This window comes from Nerophis ophidion, linkage group LG10 (assembly GCF_033978795.1).
Source record: "Nerophis ophidion isolate RoL-2023_Sa linkage group LG10, RoL_Noph_v1.0, whole genome shotgun sequence".
Lineage (NCBI taxonomy): Eukaryota > Metazoa > Chordata > Actinopteri > Syngnathiformes > Syngnathidae > Nerophis > Nerophis ophidion.
In genome coordinates, this window is record NC_084620.1 from 12,940,242 (window position 1) to 12,956,234 (window position 15,993).

General features: G+C 44.7%; 2 protein-coding genes across 2 annotated transcripts in view; one reads left to right on the plus strand and one right to left on the minus strand.

Annotated features, from left to right (window-relative positions):
* Positions 1–13,905, plus strand: hdlbpb (high density lipoprotein binding protein b). Its single transcript, XM_061912447.1, has 28 exons — positions 1–119; positions 2,042–2,119; positions 2,547–2,648; positions 2,754–2,905; positions 2,969–3,184; positions 3,557–3,763; positions 3,840–4,055; positions 4,135–4,341; positions 4,461–4,568; positions 4,648–4,752; positions 4,835–4,913; positions 4,994–5,133; positions 5,206–5,310; positions 5,384–5,497; positions 5,566–5,652; positions 5,720–5,851; positions 5,930–6,148; positions 6,218–6,439; positions 6,517–6,735; positions 9,041–9,182; positions 9,275–9,402; positions 9,491–9,595; positions 9,667–9,801; positions 9,876–10,019; positions 10,094–10,273; positions 10,338–10,454; positions 10,524–10,676; positions 10,746–13,905. Exons 3-28 carry the CDS (start codon positions 2,573–2,575, stop codon positions 10,836–10,838), a joined length of 3,801 nt encoding a protein of 1,266 aa, XP_061768431.1. The 5' UTR covers positions 1–119; positions 2,042–2,119; positions 2,547–2,572; the 3' UTR covers positions 10,839–13,905.
* Positions 13,526–15,993, minus strand: part of neurl4 (neuralized E3 ubiquitin protein ligase 4) — a 16,201-nt gene continuing 13,733 nt past the window's right edge. Inside the window, exons 26-29 of the mRNA XM_061912446.1 lie at positions 14,761–14,905; positions 14,581–14,693; positions 14,349–14,508; positions 13,526–14,284 (exon numbers count right to left, since the gene is read on the minus strand). Of these exons, the coding sequence (XP_061768430.1) occupies positions 14,080–14,284; positions 14,349–14,508; positions 14,581–14,693; positions 14,761–14,905 (623 nt within the window). The 3' untranslated portion in view covers positions 13,526–14,079. The remainder of the gene's footprint in view (positions 14,285–14,348; positions 14,509–14,580; positions 14,694–14,760; positions 14,906–15,993) is intronic.

A 15,993-nucleotide genomic window follows, 5' to 3' on the forward strand; every position in this document is an offset into this window, starting at 1 on the left:
CGAAGCGCATCTGAGTGTATCCCTCCGCCGGCAGGGAAAATGCTGCTAGACCAATCACATCTGTGTTTACACCATCACCTGTCAAACGCACACCCTCTGCTAGATTTTTCTCTGTAAAGGTATGATGCCGTTCCATTTTTATGATTAATAATTATATTTAAATGACAATAACGTTTGAGAAGCTTCACGTCTGTGCGTAGCTTGGTCTGTTTGCCCACAAAAGAGAGCCGGGGTTAGCAAGGTTAGCGCTCTGTACGTCGCTAGTGCGCTTGGCTTGTTTGTTTTAGCCGATTATCAGAGAGCACGGGCGGCTAATCATGACGTCTGCCCCCGTTATGTGGGGTTTATTTAAATTTTATTTCAAAACATACAACCACCTATGTTGCGGTCGCGATTGCTAGCAGAGGTGAATTTATTCCGTCCAAGAACGTGGAGGAGAACCCGAGTTTAACGCAGTCGACCGGTTTGTGATGCGCCTCAGGGCTGGATTATGTCGTCTCTCCATCGTCCCCCAGTTTAGAAAGACATTGTTATCTTAGTTGGTCAATGCATCCCACAGAACCATCACTATCACAAATTCACGTTATAGCGCAGGAGGCATAATTAAAGGCCTACTGAAATGAGATTTTCTTATTTAAACGGGGATAGCAGGTCCATTCTATGTGTCATACTTGATCATTTCGCGATATTGCCGTTTTTTTGCTGAAAGGATTTAGTAGAGAACATCGACGATAAAGTTCGCAACTTTTGGTCGCTAATAAAAAAGCCTTGCCTTTTCCGGAAGTAGCAGACGATGTGCGCGTGACGTCACTGGATGTAGGGCTCCTCACATCCTCACATTGTTTATAATATGAGCCTCCAGCAGCAAGAGCTATTCGGACCGAGAAAGCGACGATTTCCCCATTAATTTGAGCCAGGATGAAAGATTTGTGGATGAGGAAAGTTAGAGTGAGGCACTAAAAAAAAAAAAGAAAAGGCGACGGCTGCAGGCGGCGGCAGTGTGAGCGTTTCAGATGTAATTAGACACATTTACTAGGATAATTCTGGAAGATCCCTCACCTGCTTATTGTTTTAATAGTGTTTTAGTGAGATTGTAAAGTCATACCTGGAAGTCGGAGGGCTGCGATGAACGCAGTGTCTCTGAGAGAAGCCGGGGAGCCAAGATCACATGCTGCCTTTTTGAGCTGCAGGATGAGGTCGTATAATCCACTGAACTCTCCGGTAAGAGCCGACTTAATATCACAATTTCCCCATCCAAAAACTTGCTGGTTGACGTAGAGAAACATGTTTGCTTGACCGCTCTGTGTTAAAGCTTCACAACAAACAAACACCGGCTGTGTTTCGGTGCTAAAGGCAGCGGCAATCCACCGCTTTCCACCAACAGCATTATTCTTTATAGTCTCCATTATTAATTGAACAAATTGCAAAAGATTTAGCAACACATATGTTCAAATTACTGTGTAATTATGCGATGAAAAGAGACAACTTTTAGCCGTGTGTGGTGCTTGGCTAATATGTCCGCTACAACCCGAGACGTCACAAACACGCGTCATCATACGCGTCATCATTCCGCCACGTTTTTAACAAGAAACTCCGCGGGAAATTTAAAATTGTAATTTAGGAAACTAAACCGGCTGTATTGGCATGTGTTGCAATGTTAAGATTTCATCATTGATATATAAACTTTCAGACTGCGTGGTCGGTAGTAGTGGGTTTCAGTAGGCCTTTAAGCATGTGTTAGATAATTAAAACTGCAGCGCATAGTGAATTGGCCAAACAGGAAAAACACAAATAGGCTATTACAGGTACTACACTGGAATAGTGTGAAAACTGGTCTTAGCATACGATGTATAAATACAAACGTACATATAACAATAATTGTATGGCAGTTGCTTGTGTAGTAGTGTTGTAGTAAACTGTGTAACAGTAAACTTCACTTCTTGACACCTTGAAAGCTTACATAGAAGTGTGGAGCATGGTGTAGGTGTGCGTGTTTGCTAACAGACTGTTTTTTAATTATGGAAATCGACTATGCAACCAGGAGCTAAAAACAGACTCACACTGAAACGCCTACGGTAGCTGCTAACTGGACGGACTCTCTGGCAATCGACCTTTGCAGGTAAGACTCTTTGATAATATGTTAATAAAGTAACTAGCCTGCAAGAAGTGTTTGTCTGCACTGTACTTACCGGTAGTTTACATTTGGCCTTGCAGTCGTGAGGAAAGTGAATGCTCTGGCAAGCATAAAACAGCGTTTCAGAAGAAAGTCATCTTTCTGGAACATTTTAGACAGAAAATCAATGTTGCAAACAGCCAGTAGGGTTGCGCATTCAGCGAGTTTATGACTGTGCGTCACTAGGAATGTTGCACACTGAGACACAGTGTGTGTTTGAGTGTGTCCCTGAGGCACTTTGGACCTCATGAGTCTGTCAAGGGTTAATTGGAGGGTCTCAGGTGTAGCATGTTGTGCAAAACTGTGGTAAGACATTCTTAAAAAAATGTGCGTCATCTGTTCTTTCTTTTTTAACCTCTTTCTGTTGACTCAGTGGAATAGCGGAATAAGTCTTGAACCATGAGCTCTGTGGCAGTTTTGACCCCCGAGAGCTTTGCGGAGCACCGCAGTGGCCTGAAGGACCAGGAGATGATGGGTAATATTTTCACATAATTTCTTAAAAAAACACTTCCTGAACTCAAGCCATAAACCATATAAGTATCTTTGAATTTAATCAGATTTTCTCACCTTTGTGGAGCAGGCTGTGTCCCGGAGGATGAAGCTTACATCCCCACTTACTTGGAGGCCTTCCCGCCACTGCCAGAGAAGGGCGCACCGGGGGAGAAGGCTGGGGAGGTAGCCCCTGCCTGGGGGGGCAAGATTAGACCGATCAAAGCTTCTGTCATCACCCAGGTCAGTTTGCCAATTAATGCATCTTGACACTCGTCATGCTCTACTGATCTGCGATGTCTCCAGGTGTTTCATGTGCCACTTGAGGAGCGCCGCTACAAGGACAACAGCCAGTTTGGGGAGGGTGAAGAGGCTAAAGTGTGCTTGGACATCATGCAGCGGACCGGAGCCCACATTGAGCTGTCCCTGGCTAAAGACCAGGGCCTGTCCATCATGGTCACCGGAAAACTGGACTCTGTGATGAAGGCTCGCAAGGAAATTGTAGCACGACTGCAGACTCAGGTAAAGTCAGAAAAACAACAATTGTGTAGCTTGTTACTTTTATTAGTGGCAGCGCTTACTTTTTTGAGTGCCTACAGAGTCCACCCTGAGATCTGTAAGTCACGAGTTAAAACCCCGGCCGAGTCATACCAAAGACTATAAAAACGGGACCCGTTACCTCCCTGCTTGGCACTCCGCATCGAGGGTTGGAATTGGGGGTTAAATCACCAAAATGATTCCAGAGCGCGGCCACCGCTGCTGCTCACTGCTTCCCTCACCTCCCAGGGGGTGGAACACGGGGATGGGTCAAAGGCAGAGAGCAATTTCCCCACACCTCGTGTGTGTGTGTGACTACCAGTGGTACTTTAACTTTAACGTTAACTGCGCCCTTAGGCCTCAGCCACCATCAGCATCCCAAAAGAGCATCATCGCTTTGTAATTGGGAAGAATGGCGAGAAGCTGCAGGAGCTGGAGCTGAAGACGGCCACCAAGATCGCTATTCCACGCCCTGACGACCCCAGCGCCAACATTCGCGTCACCGGCACTAAGGAGGGTATCGAGAAGGCCCGTCATGAGATCCTTCTGATCTCAGCTGAGCAGGTCAGACATGGGTGAAAGTCACTGGGCTGTCTTTGACACACAAACAGCGCTCTGTTATTTAAATCTCTCTCCCCAGGACAAGCGTGCAGTGGAGCGCCTCTCCCTGGAAAAGGTCTTCCACCCCTTCATTGCTGGCCCACACAACCGACTAGTGCAGGAGCTGAGTCAGGAGACGGGCGCACGCATCAGTGTCCCCCCGCCCAGCCTGCTGAAAGACGAGATCGTCATCACCGGGGAGAAGGAGGGCGTTGCCTTGGCACTCAGCCGCATTCGAGCTATCTATGACGATAAGGTGTGTAGGAAAGCATTGTCAAGCCAAAGATAGTGCTGCAACAGTAAAATAATAACTTGTTTCTTTTCTTGCCAAACAGAAGAGGAAGACAACTACCATTTCCGTGGAGGTGAAGAAGACGCAGCATAAATACATTATTGGTCCAAAGGGGAACACTTTGCAGGAAATTCTGGAGGCCACAGGGGTGTCGGTAGAGATTCCCCCGCTAGATTCAGGCTCAGAAACCATCATCCTCAGGGGGGAGCCTGACAAGTTGGGACCGGCCCTTACACAGGTCTATGCCAAGGTGGGAAGATACAGTATATAGATATAAGTATTTCTTCCTAAAGTCACTCATCTCAGTCTATGCTTTGTACACCTGTTCAATGGAGACTTATTTTCCTCTGTTTAATCCTTGTTGCGCAGGCAAAGAGTGTGATGCTGGTGGAGGTGACGGCCCCGGCCTGGCTGCATCGATTCATCATTGGCAAGAAAGGACAGAACATTGGACGGATAACACAGCAGCTGCCCCGGGTAAGAGAAACGTAACATGGAAGGTAAAGAAGAAGCCAAAATGATGATGTATAGATATTGACTAGTTCTGTGTGCGCAGGTTCATATTGAGTTTACAGATGGAGATGAGCGTATCAGCTTGGAGGGACCGACTGAGGAGGTAGAGCTGGCTCAGGACCAGATACAAGAGATCATCAAGGACCTGGTTTGTGGAGGAATGTTTACGGTCTTCTTCCATTTGTCATATTTCTCTTTTAAAGTTTTGTTTTGTCCTCCTGTGTGTCCAGCTTGTGAGGATGGACTACACTGAGATCAGCATAGATCAGCGTTTTCACAGACACCTCATCGGGAAGAACGGGGCCAATAGTAAGTACCGGTAGATTGGTGGAAATAAACTGAGCCATACGAGCAATTGTCTTTCCAACCATTTTCTTGCTCTTTTCTAGTCAATCGGATCAAGGAGCAGTACAAGGTATCAGTAAGAATCCCGCAGGACTCTGAGCGAAGCGGATTGGTTCGGATTGAAGGAGATCCTAAAGGCGTGCAGTTGGCTCGCAGGGAACTCACAGAGATGGTCCAAAGAATGGTAAACACAAGTTAGTCATGATTGATTATGAGAAGTATAAGCAATCTGACTACATTTCAAACTGGCTTCCAGGAGAATGAGAGGACCAAAGACCTAATTGTGGAGCACAAGTTCCATCGGACAATCATTGGCCAGAAGGGAGAAAAGATCAAGGAAGTTCGAGACAAGTTCCCTGAGGTGACCCTGCTCTCTCCTCAATGTTTCCTTCTATTTGGTTGTAAAAAAAATTCTCACAAACTCTGACCTCCAGGTTATTATCAACTTCCCTGACCCAGCGCAAAAGAGCAACATTGTGCAGCTTAGAGGACCCAAAAGCGAGGTGGAGAAGTGTGCCAAGTTTCTTCAGAAGATGATTGCTGACCTGGTATGACCTCCGCAAAGCCCGCTGAATGTGAAGTGTTTTTGTTCACAGCATGCTTCTGCTCTCTGCAGATAGAGAACAGCTTTTCGCTCTCCATTCCAATCTTTAAGCAGTTTCACAAAAACATTATCGGCAAAGGGGGCGCCAACATCAAAAAGGTAGCGCTGTACTCATGCAAGCCTGTGACTTAGTGTACAGGATGTGACGTGTTGTCATTCATGGCAGATCCGTGAGGAGACCAACACCAAGATCGACCTGCCCACAGAAAACAGCAACTCTGAGATGATCGTTATCACGGGCAAGAAGGGCAACTGTGATGCTGCAAGAGAACGAATCCTTGCCATTCAGAGAGAATTGGTGAGTCAACAAATGAACAGAGCAAATGTGTGTGTCCCATTCTCACAACAGCTCCTTTGCCTTCCTCGCCTACTTAAGGCCAACATTAAAGAGGCAGAAGTCACCATCCCAGCTAAGCTTCACAACTCCCTGATTGGTTCCAAAGGCTGCCTGGTTCGCTCGGTCATGGAGGAATGTGGTGGCGTCCATATCCACTTCCCCTCTGAGGGTTCTGGCTCAGACAAGGTCACCATCAGAGGGCCTGCTGGGGAGGTGGAAAAGGCCAAAAAGCAACTGCTGCAGCTGGCTGAGGAGAAGGTAAGTGAAGGGAGACAATGGAGAAATAGTTTAAAAAGAGAAGTGCAACCATTTTCTCTCCCTTTTTAGCAAGTCAACAACTTCACAGTTGAACTGCAGGCCAAGCCCGAGTACCACAAGTTCCTGATCGGCCGAGGCGGGGCCAATATCCGCCGCGTACGGGACAAGACAGGCGCCCGCATTATTTTTCCGTCGCCTGATGACATTGAGCAGGAAATCATCACCATCGTTGGGAAAGAGGAAGCAGTTCGTCAGGCTCAGAAGGATCTAGAGAGCCTGGTGCAAAACCTGGTGATGCTCTCCACAGGTCTCATTACATGTAACTTGATATTTTTTGTTTAAAATATAAAAAATGTTTTCTTCCCCAGGACAATGTAGTGGAGGACAGCATGGACGTAGAGGTCCGCCATCACCGCCACTTTGTGTGCCGCAGAGGTCAGGTTTTGCGGGAGCTGGCTGAGGAATATGGTGGTGTGGCAGTGAGCTTTCCTCGCACGGGGGTCAACAGCCAAAAGGTTTTTCTGAAGGGAGCCAAAGACTGTGTGGAGGCAGCCAAGAAACGCATCACAGAGATCATCGAGGAGCTGGTAGGAAATTCCAATATAGGAAGTCAAATCATCCTTGACAATTACGAGTATTGTTATGATACAGTACAATAAGGGGTGGGAAAACTCTTACAACACGCACGGGCAATTACAAAAACATTCATGTTTTCTCCTCGATTCCTTGTGACGTCTCAAACATACTTGGGCGTAAGTTCCACGCATACACTAAATAGATATCCGCAAGACCTGTGCGCACAAAAATTCAACTTTGCTTCTTTGCACATGTCAAACAAAACATTGCTTGGCATGTACTTTTTTACATCGACCCGCATTCATGTGACACCAACTTGCATTTAACCACCAAACCATACTCCCTCCATCATTCATCTTCTTCCACTTATCAGCAACCTAAGCAGGGTGGCCCAGACGTCCCTCTCCCCAGCCACTTCGTCCAGCTCCTCCCAGGGGATCCCGAGTTGTTCCCAGGCCAGTCGGGAGACATAGTCTTCCCAACGTGTCATAGGTCTTCCCCGTGGCCTCCTACCGGTCAGATGTGCTCGAAACACCTCCCTAGGGAGGCGTTCGGGTGACATCCTGACCAGATGCCCGAATTACTTCATCTGGCTCCTCTCGATGTGGAGGAGCAGCGGCTCTACTTTGAGCTCCTCCCAGATGACAGAGCTTCTCACCCTATCTCCAAACTCATTCCAGCCCCTTGTACCTGTGATCTTGTCCTTTTGGTCATAACCCAAAGCTCATGACCATAGGTGAGGATGGGAACATAAATCGATCGGTAAATAGAGAGCTTTGCCTTCCGGCTCAGCTCCTTTGTAACCACGACGGATCGATACAGTGTCCGTATTACTGAAGATGCCGTACCGATCCGCCTGTCGATCTTACGATCCACTCTTCCTTCACTAGTGAACAAGACTCCGAGGTACTTGAACTCCTTCACTTGCATACTATAAAATTGAAATCGGCCCAATGTATTAATTAAAGGTTTTCTACGACTCACTATAAGACAGATTTCGAGACAATATCCAACATATTGCTCGGATCAGCTGGCAACAAGTACTAACATCCAAGAATACTCCTCTTCTTCGTCTCCTGTGGCATTTAATGGCCATACAGACCCCCAACTGTCTCTTTAGTTCACTGCTTTGCAAACGAGCAGGTAGAGCATCTCTACTTCTGTCGTCTGTATAGGGCACCATGACAGAAACATTTTAATAACATGCAGGATTATGGGAAATAACGTCACAGGAAACTATAATGCAGCACCATGGAAGTGCTGCTGTTCGTTCGTTCCTGCTTGAATAGTTGAAATGGAAAGCCGTTACTGGTGAGTGCAAGGAAAATAAAAAGGGATAGTATGGGAGAGAGGCCCTGTTTGAGTTTGAGTTTATTTCGAACATGCATGCATACAACACAATACATGCACGCTGAGATGATTGTTGTTGGTGTTGTTTGGGCTCATTTAATTGTTAAAAGTTCGATTGTTGATCGGCCACCTCCTTGTCATCCTTTCACAACCCGGGCAAAAGCTACAACGTTTTAGTTGCACTCAAAAACAGCAGACGTTGGAAGATATTCAACTTTATCCGCTGGTAGACAAGGGCAATCTTCGGAAGTCTTTTGCAGAATCCGGAAGACTTGGTAAGTCTGAGCATGCGTCTGAGTAGCAAGCATTTTCCCCTAACCCTTTTTAATGCTTTCCAAAACACTGATATTCCTCAGATCGATAGTATCTTGTCTGGCATTCAATTGTTGGCGCAATGCTGCCATCTCCTTTTTGAAGTTCTCCATAACACTGTAGTTCTCCAGATCAGTGTTATCTTGTTACTTGCCATTTAACTATTGGTGCAATGCTGCTATCTCCTTTTTAATGTTCTCCACAACACTACTGTTGTCCCAATGTGTGTTATCTTTCTGTTTGGCATTCAACCGTTGGGGCAACGTTACATTCTTCTCTACCAGCATCTTCATCTCCTGTCTTAGTGCTGTGTTTTCTTCACTGAGTATTTCTTTATTTCTTCTCTGAACGTTCTCATTCCTTTCTCTCTCTGACAAACATTTGGTGCTAACATGACACCCTTAGTAAGAATGATTAGTGCAATGCAGCTTAATAAAAACATTGCGGCTTCAAATTATAATTGTAGTTGATAAGGTATATCTGTATATATGAGATATATCGAACAGTGTTGCTGAAGTTGGGGTTGCTAAAATTTGCCTTGCGGGTAGAATTAATGGTACGGGAGTTTAACACCTGTCTGGTAAATGATACGCCAGTGATTAACCATGTTGTTGTTGTTGTTGTGTGGTTGTGTTCTGTTCCTCCCCTGTGTAGGAGTCCCAGGTGAGTGTGGAGGTGGCGATCCCTCAGCGCTACCACCGCGCCATTATGGGGCCCAAGGGCAGTCGCATTCAGCATCTCACCCGTGAGCACGAGGTCCAGATCAAGTTCCCTGAGAGAGAAGACGCGCTTGCAGGTCGTTGTTAATGCCAGCGACTGTTGTTGATTATATGACGCTTTAACCTTTGAGAGCTGACATCACAGACAAATCTGTGTTTTCCTGCCAAGGTCTTGAGGGTTCACCACAGGAGAATGGTGACGTCCCTCCGGAGGTTGAGTTTGTGCCCCGTAAGTGCGACATGATCATGATTTCAGGTCGAGCCGAGAAGTGTGAGCTGGCCAAAGTTGCTCTGCTAGTAGGTTCTCATGTTTGTTTAGAATATTTTTTGTTTGTTTCAATAAAATTCCCTCCCGGCTCTTTTTTAATCACGTTTTCTCCCTCAGGCCTTGGTGCCCGTCACAGAGGACGTGGAGGCCTCTTATGAGTTTCATCGCTACATTATCGGGCAGAAGGGCAGCGGAATCCGAAAGATGATGGAGGAGTATGAGGTTAGCAAATTATTTGAGGCTCTTTCGTGCCCTTTACTTGCTTCTGCATTTTTGTGTGTTGCTATGTGCAGGTGAACATCTGGGTACCACAACCAGAGAAGCAGCTAGATGTCATCAAGGTGACGGGCCTGATCGCCAATGTGCAGCGAGCTAAGCAGGGTGTGCTGGAGAGAGTGAAAGAACTCCAGGCGGAACAGGAGGAGAGGGTGAAGGCACATTTTTGTCCTCAAACACACCTGACATACCTCCACTTGTGTTAACTGTAGGAATCTCTTCACAGATACTGCGGGGCTTCAAGTTAACCATGTCTGTAGATCCAAAGTTCCATCCTAAAATCATCGGACGCAAGGGGGCGGTCATATCCCAAATCCGAAAAGAGCACGACGTCAACATCCAGTTCCCCGACAAAGGAGACGAACAGCAGGTGTGTAACGCTTTCTGCTTAAACTTTACCTGTAAGCACTTCCTCATTTTTGCTTCATGGGGTTTGTCTCTCAGGACCTGATCGTCATCTCGGGGTACGAGGGGAAGGTGGAAGAGGCATGTCAGGCAATTAGGCAGCTGGTGGCCGAGCTTCAGGAGATGGTGAGCCAAGATGTGCACTTGGACCCGAGGACTCACGCCCGCATTATTGGCGCCCGTGGTAAAGCCATACGCAAACTGATGGAAGAGTTCAAGGTGAGCCATGATGGTCATAACGCCCGGTTTGACCTGTTTTTATAACCTTCTGTCGTGTTGGCAGGTGGATATCCGCTTCCCCCCACCAAACTCTGACGAGCCTGACAAAGTAACTGTGACGGGGCTTCCCGAGACGGTGGATGGCGCTATAGACCACCTGCTCAATCTTGAGGAAGAATATGTGAGAGAAGTTGTACTTTGACAGGAAGTCAATATGGCTGATGCGTCGTCTCCTCTCCAACGCTTTTAGATTCTCAGCATGACGGAAACTGAGACATTGGCATCATACATGAAGCCTCCGTCACGCTTCGGGGGAGGTAAGGGCGGAGTGGACGATGGCAATGGTGGTGCGACAAAAGGCTTTGTGGTGCGCGACGCCCCCTGGAACGCCGCAGGGAACAAGGTAAGGCCGAGCCGCAGCTGACAGGCTGCGCTCTGTTGAGATCACCGTGGCGTCTGTGGCTCATTGCAGGCTCCTGACATGACAAGCGCAGAGGACTTTCCCACGTTTGGGACAGGCATAGCCCCCAAGCAGACGTCCGCCTGGGGTCCCAAGAAGTTCTGAAAGTAAATCCACTGAGACAACAGACATCTAATTGCTGCTCACCTTTCTTTCTCCTGAACCTTGCCGCAGTGCATTCTGGGAGATCGGTTCTTTTCTCTTCCTTCTTTACGCCCTGAGAGAGAACAAGAATGTCGCACTCTCTTTAACGTCCCGCTATGCCTCTTAGCTGGCCTAACCGTTGCTGGTCCATTTCTAAAAGGTTTTTTTTTTCGTCTTGCACAGGCTGCCAATCTCAACTCACTGCTTATTCTGTTCCTGTTCTTGGCAGCATGCATGCGTGGGTGTGTGTGTGTGTGTGTGTGTGTGTGTGTGTGTGTGTGTGTGTGTGTACGCTTGTGAAAATTATTTTTAGGCAAATCGACCACTGTAGTTTTCTTAAAAAAAAGGACTCATGATGAGGGGAAGTGCTGCACTGATCTCATGTTCTGTTTATATATTCTTGAGAAAAAAATAAGGAGCCATTATATTTGGAGTACTGTGATCTGCTGTTTTTGTAAAAAGCACCCACTGTAGCAACTTTATGTTTGCGGATGAACAATGTTCTTCAGAGTCTGGCAAAACGATAGGCAGTGGTTACTGTTTGTGTACAAAGAATTTTTGCTATTTTTTTCAACCGTGACGGATTTGTTTTTTGGTGGTGTATTTGAAGGTGTGTGTGTTTGTATGAAGCTGAACCAAACTTGGACTGACATAGTCTTTTATTCTAAGAGCTTCTCATTTACGGCTTGATATTTTTGGCAACATGCACTCAGAGGCTGCTTAGAGGTGGGCGATACCACACATTTAGATATTAACCCAACACCAGGTAAATAGAGGTGCCGATATTAACTACTATTACTAACTAATTTTTACTTAGCATTTTTTTATGATCATTGAATGAGTTTGTGATTTTAGCCTCTAATTTGTTGATCATGATTTTAATGCGAATAAAACCCTGGACAAATATTCAAGGCAAACCATTAAAACATAAACCTAATTGTCATAATTTTTAATATAATTGTTCTAATATTATTAATATAATTTCATCAAAATATTACAATTATTCCCTTTAATACATACACTTGTTTGAACAAGGCAAGAGTGCTAAATAAAAAAGAAAAGTGAAAACTGCAATAGGCCGACTACTTTATTGTATTTAAGCAACGCAAAAAACAAAAACAAAAGCATACAGATATTCGTGAGTACATTTAGAAGGGAAGCAAAAAATATGCTAGTACCGCTCATGCTTTGATATCGATAATGTCAACTATTGGATTGATTCGCCCACCTCAACTGGTTGCCAGCAAAAGAAACAAACTTTTTTTATATACTCATTTTTAAAGCGTGTGTTTAAGTTATCATTTGTAGCAAAGGTCATGATTCAAAGTAGTCGTGCAGCAATGTGGCAATCTTTTTTTTTTTAATGAAATATTAGATTTGAGGTTAATTTTGACACATTTCGGATTTGCCAATATCGCATTAAAATGTCATCGACAAATGTTCATTTAATAGTTCTTAAATCAAACCTTGATTTAAACTGACCACTTGAAATAGTTTTAGAATGTCTCACCTTATGACTGAAGCTCTTGCTCAAGCACTCAAGAGTACAGTTTAAAAAACATTGTTTTATGGCGCCTGCAATTTCCCATGATGCTTAGCGACTACTCCCGCCATGCTAGGTGATGCTAGGTTAGCTGAGTAAATTGCGTTTTTGTTTTAGTAGTAACTTGAGTCATTAGGCAAATGAGATTTATCCAAAATGATCACAACTGTAGATTTTAGGAGAAAAAAACCCTCAGGGTCGAATTATAAAGTCCAATTTGTTGCATAAAGTCTTTTAACAGCAGACGACAGGTTGATGAAACAGACTATGCAAGCCGGGGATGTACTGTATGCTAGCAGGTGTTCTACTTCATTACAACTACTTCTTTTCATTGTTTTGCTTTTTGTTTGTTTAGAGTTGTAGAAGTCTTGACTTTGCTGCTTCATGCTTGCTGTCTGATCTTAAATGGCGGGACAGAGCTGCCCTCCACAGCAGCTATAATTTTCTGGGAAAAGCTACCAAGAAAAACACACTATTGGCCTTAATAAGTAAGAAATCAACAGCATTTTGACTAAAGGTGTGATTGTGCAACTACTGCAATAGGAAAATGTCAGATGACTTTGTTTTTTACTCTAAATAAAGTTTGACAGAAAATAAGCATGTTCTTAAAGGTCTTTTGTTTGACCTTTTTATGGCCAAAACAAACAAAACTTTCTGTGCATACTGTCAGTTTATTTTTTTTTATAAATCAGGAATATATTTATGTACAATTCAACTTACACAAAAAAAAAGGGGGGCAAAAAATAAAATTTTACAAAGCAGCACTCGGCCATAATTGACCTCTTATATGTTTCACATTTTTGATTGGAAGTTTCCTCATATCCCAGCTGCTCGTAGAAGATTGTTGAGCATCTTTAGTCAGTTTTGAGTTTGACTCATCAAAAGTGCCTTAAGAAGCATCAGGGTGTCGCAGAACATAGCTGGTTGAGAATGAAAACAAACAAGCTGTTACAATCATACACTGGTTCCTCTGAATAATTTGACACTTTTGTTGTCAATGAACCATGGTTTCAAGAAGGGAACCCACAGAGCACTTATTAAAAACATTTGACATTTAAACGCCAGCATTGACGTCTCATCAGTTTTCTGTTTGGATGCTAACACGGAGAGCATGAAGACATTTTTATTCTTGAAGTAAGGGTGTAGTAAACATTGTAGTTCTGACAAATGATCTAGGAGGTTGTGAAAGTGGCCTAAAAAGTGGCGAAGAACTCTCAACACACTTTTTAAGATTATTTTTGGACGAGAAAACAGAGACACACTCTGGACCGCACGCAAACACAACTATAATTTATGTTACATGTGTAAACAATACAGGTTAAAGTCATCAAAGTATCTAATTCAAGTGTGAAAACATAATTACAATTCAGTCATAATCCAAACCAACATTCAGCTTGGCACGGGACTTTGGACAGTGCTCCCAAAATAAAACGCAAATGAAAAAAACCTTCAGAAAACTAGTAAGTGTGTCATGTTGCTGTTAAACGGGATTAAAAATTGCCCACGAGTATCCGAAACATAAAGTGCAGGCAGTGTCTGTTCTTCTTTGAAAGCAGTAAAATAATCCTGTGGACAATCATAAGGACCAGCTGGATCCCAGAGGAGTCTGTTGCTCAAGGCAGGGCTTGGATTTGTCACTTCTATCAAAAGTGGGAGGTGTCACTCGACCCGCACAAGCAGGCCGTAGAGGAGTGTTCCACCCTGCTCTTTTGTCATCCACTCAATCTCAGAGTTGCTGAATCGGGGGTCCAGAGGCTCGCTGTGGCCCAATGTTTGCGGGCCCGCCTTGTAAGAGCCCGGGCGCACGCACACCTGGAAGCCCACCTGGGCCTGGTGGCAGCGGTGAGAGCGCGGGTCCCGAAATCTGCCAGGGAGACATTATCAGCAACTGCAAGTTGGAGCGTTAAGGACAGCAAATGAAGACTTACTGCACTTTGGGAGCAAAATTCTCTAAGCCCGAGTAGCGCATGGTGGGCGACAGACGCACTCTGGCCATCTCCCTGCCAGGGACAATGTTCTCCTCTGGATCAGCGTAGCCGTCAAGACCCTCTGCTTTCACCGGAGACACAGAGAAGATGGACGACGTTCCTGTGTGGCATTGATGCACAAATGTATTCTGGGTCTACTTCGAGGCACAAGTATAAAATGTGGAGGTCCTACCAGGCAGCAACTTGCTGTGGTCCAGTGTGCGGCGCAGAGCTCCTACGCTGGTGCCGTGGTAAGCAATGTGCCACTTCTTCAGTGCAGTAGAGACCTCACAGTGGGGCTTGATCCTAAAACACATTCATGAGTAAACTGATAAAAAAAAAGAGAAAAAAAACACAGCTTTGATCCTCTTACCTGAGGGCGAAGCAGCACCATCCGAAAGGCAGAGCGTAGTCGCGGGGGGGCTCCCCTCTCTTGTAATACGCCTCATCCCCCCGCAGCTTGTGGCAGGACTCGCAGTAGCACTGGTTGTACTTTGCATCTTCATTGAAGTAACCATCTGCGGTGCAGCGAGGGACCAAATGAGGACAATTATCAGTCATTTTGATTTGCTGTGCTAATAACAGGCATGTGATTTGACCACAATGAAAAAGACTGAAAACATTTCCGGAGGTCTGGGGGACGAAGGCCCCCAGCCAGGTCCAGGGCCGTGCCCTGGTGCGGGGACAAGGGGGGCAACGCCCCCCGAAGCTCCTGGTTTTTCACCAATTTAACATGCTAAAAGTAAAGAAAGCACCATTTGAAGCAAATATTTTAGTGTTTAAAGACATGAAAACATCATTAATAGAACAAACGTACCCCAATTATCCTAATGAATCACTGTATATGGTTCAGTCCCAACAGTATTTAGTCACTAATATTTACATCTTGTGTTCATTTCACATCCACAGGTGTCACATTGATCAGTGTTATTATCTACAGTTTATTTACAGTATTACCACATTACTTCAGTTCACTTCACACATTTACTTGCTCAGAGAGCCCTAACATGAGCTTTCCTTGCAAATTTCTGAGCAGCGTGCATTTTCCTTTTGGTCCCTGCTTTTGTAGCTTCTTTTTTAGATTTCACTGCCAACTTCTGTCTCTAGTATTATATGCAAATTTATTTCAAATAAATTGTTAACTGGAATCAATAATGCAACTCTTTGAATTTCTGTATTTTCATAATATATTTTCAGGTGGCTTTTTATTTTTAGAAAAAACCCTTTATATTTCGCAAAGCAATAATTGGTTAATATTTAAAACAAACATGCGTATTTCGCAAGCAAATATTTTTTAGCTTATCTCATTATTTATTAACTACCCTGTCTGCAACTAAAGTGGGTTGTTTGGGTGGATCTTTCCTCTCGATGTCTACGGCAGTTGTCGATGTAAACAAAGGATGAAGTCCTTAAGGTTTGCTCACTTTCCGTTGACATCCAAAAGTACCAGCTAGTGAAAAGTTCGTTTTCCTTGCTTCAAGTTGTTTCATATGTTTTTGGCGTTTCGCATGTACTTCCAAAGCCTTGAAACCTCGTGATCCATAGTCAATATTATCATGACACCACCTGCACATAACTTTTCCGGGACGATCGATTTTCCGAATAA

What these genes read in the sequence shown, in the direction of transcription:
- hdlbpb (XM_061912447.1), top strand. Translation starts at nt 2,573, where the DNA reads ATGAGCTCTGTGGCAGTTTTGACCCCCGAGAGCTTTGCGGAGCACCGC. An exon ending in GGGGCGCCAACATCAAAAAG is followed by an intron (nt 5,653 to 5,719) that starts GTAGCGCTGTAC and finishes CATTCATGGCAG; the next exon opens with ATCCGTGAGGAGACCAACAC. An exon ending in TGCAGCTGGCTGAGGAGAAG is followed by an intron (nt 6,149 to 6,217) that starts GTAAGTGAAGGG and finishes CTCCCTTTTTAG; the next exon opens with CAAGTCAACAACTTCACAGT.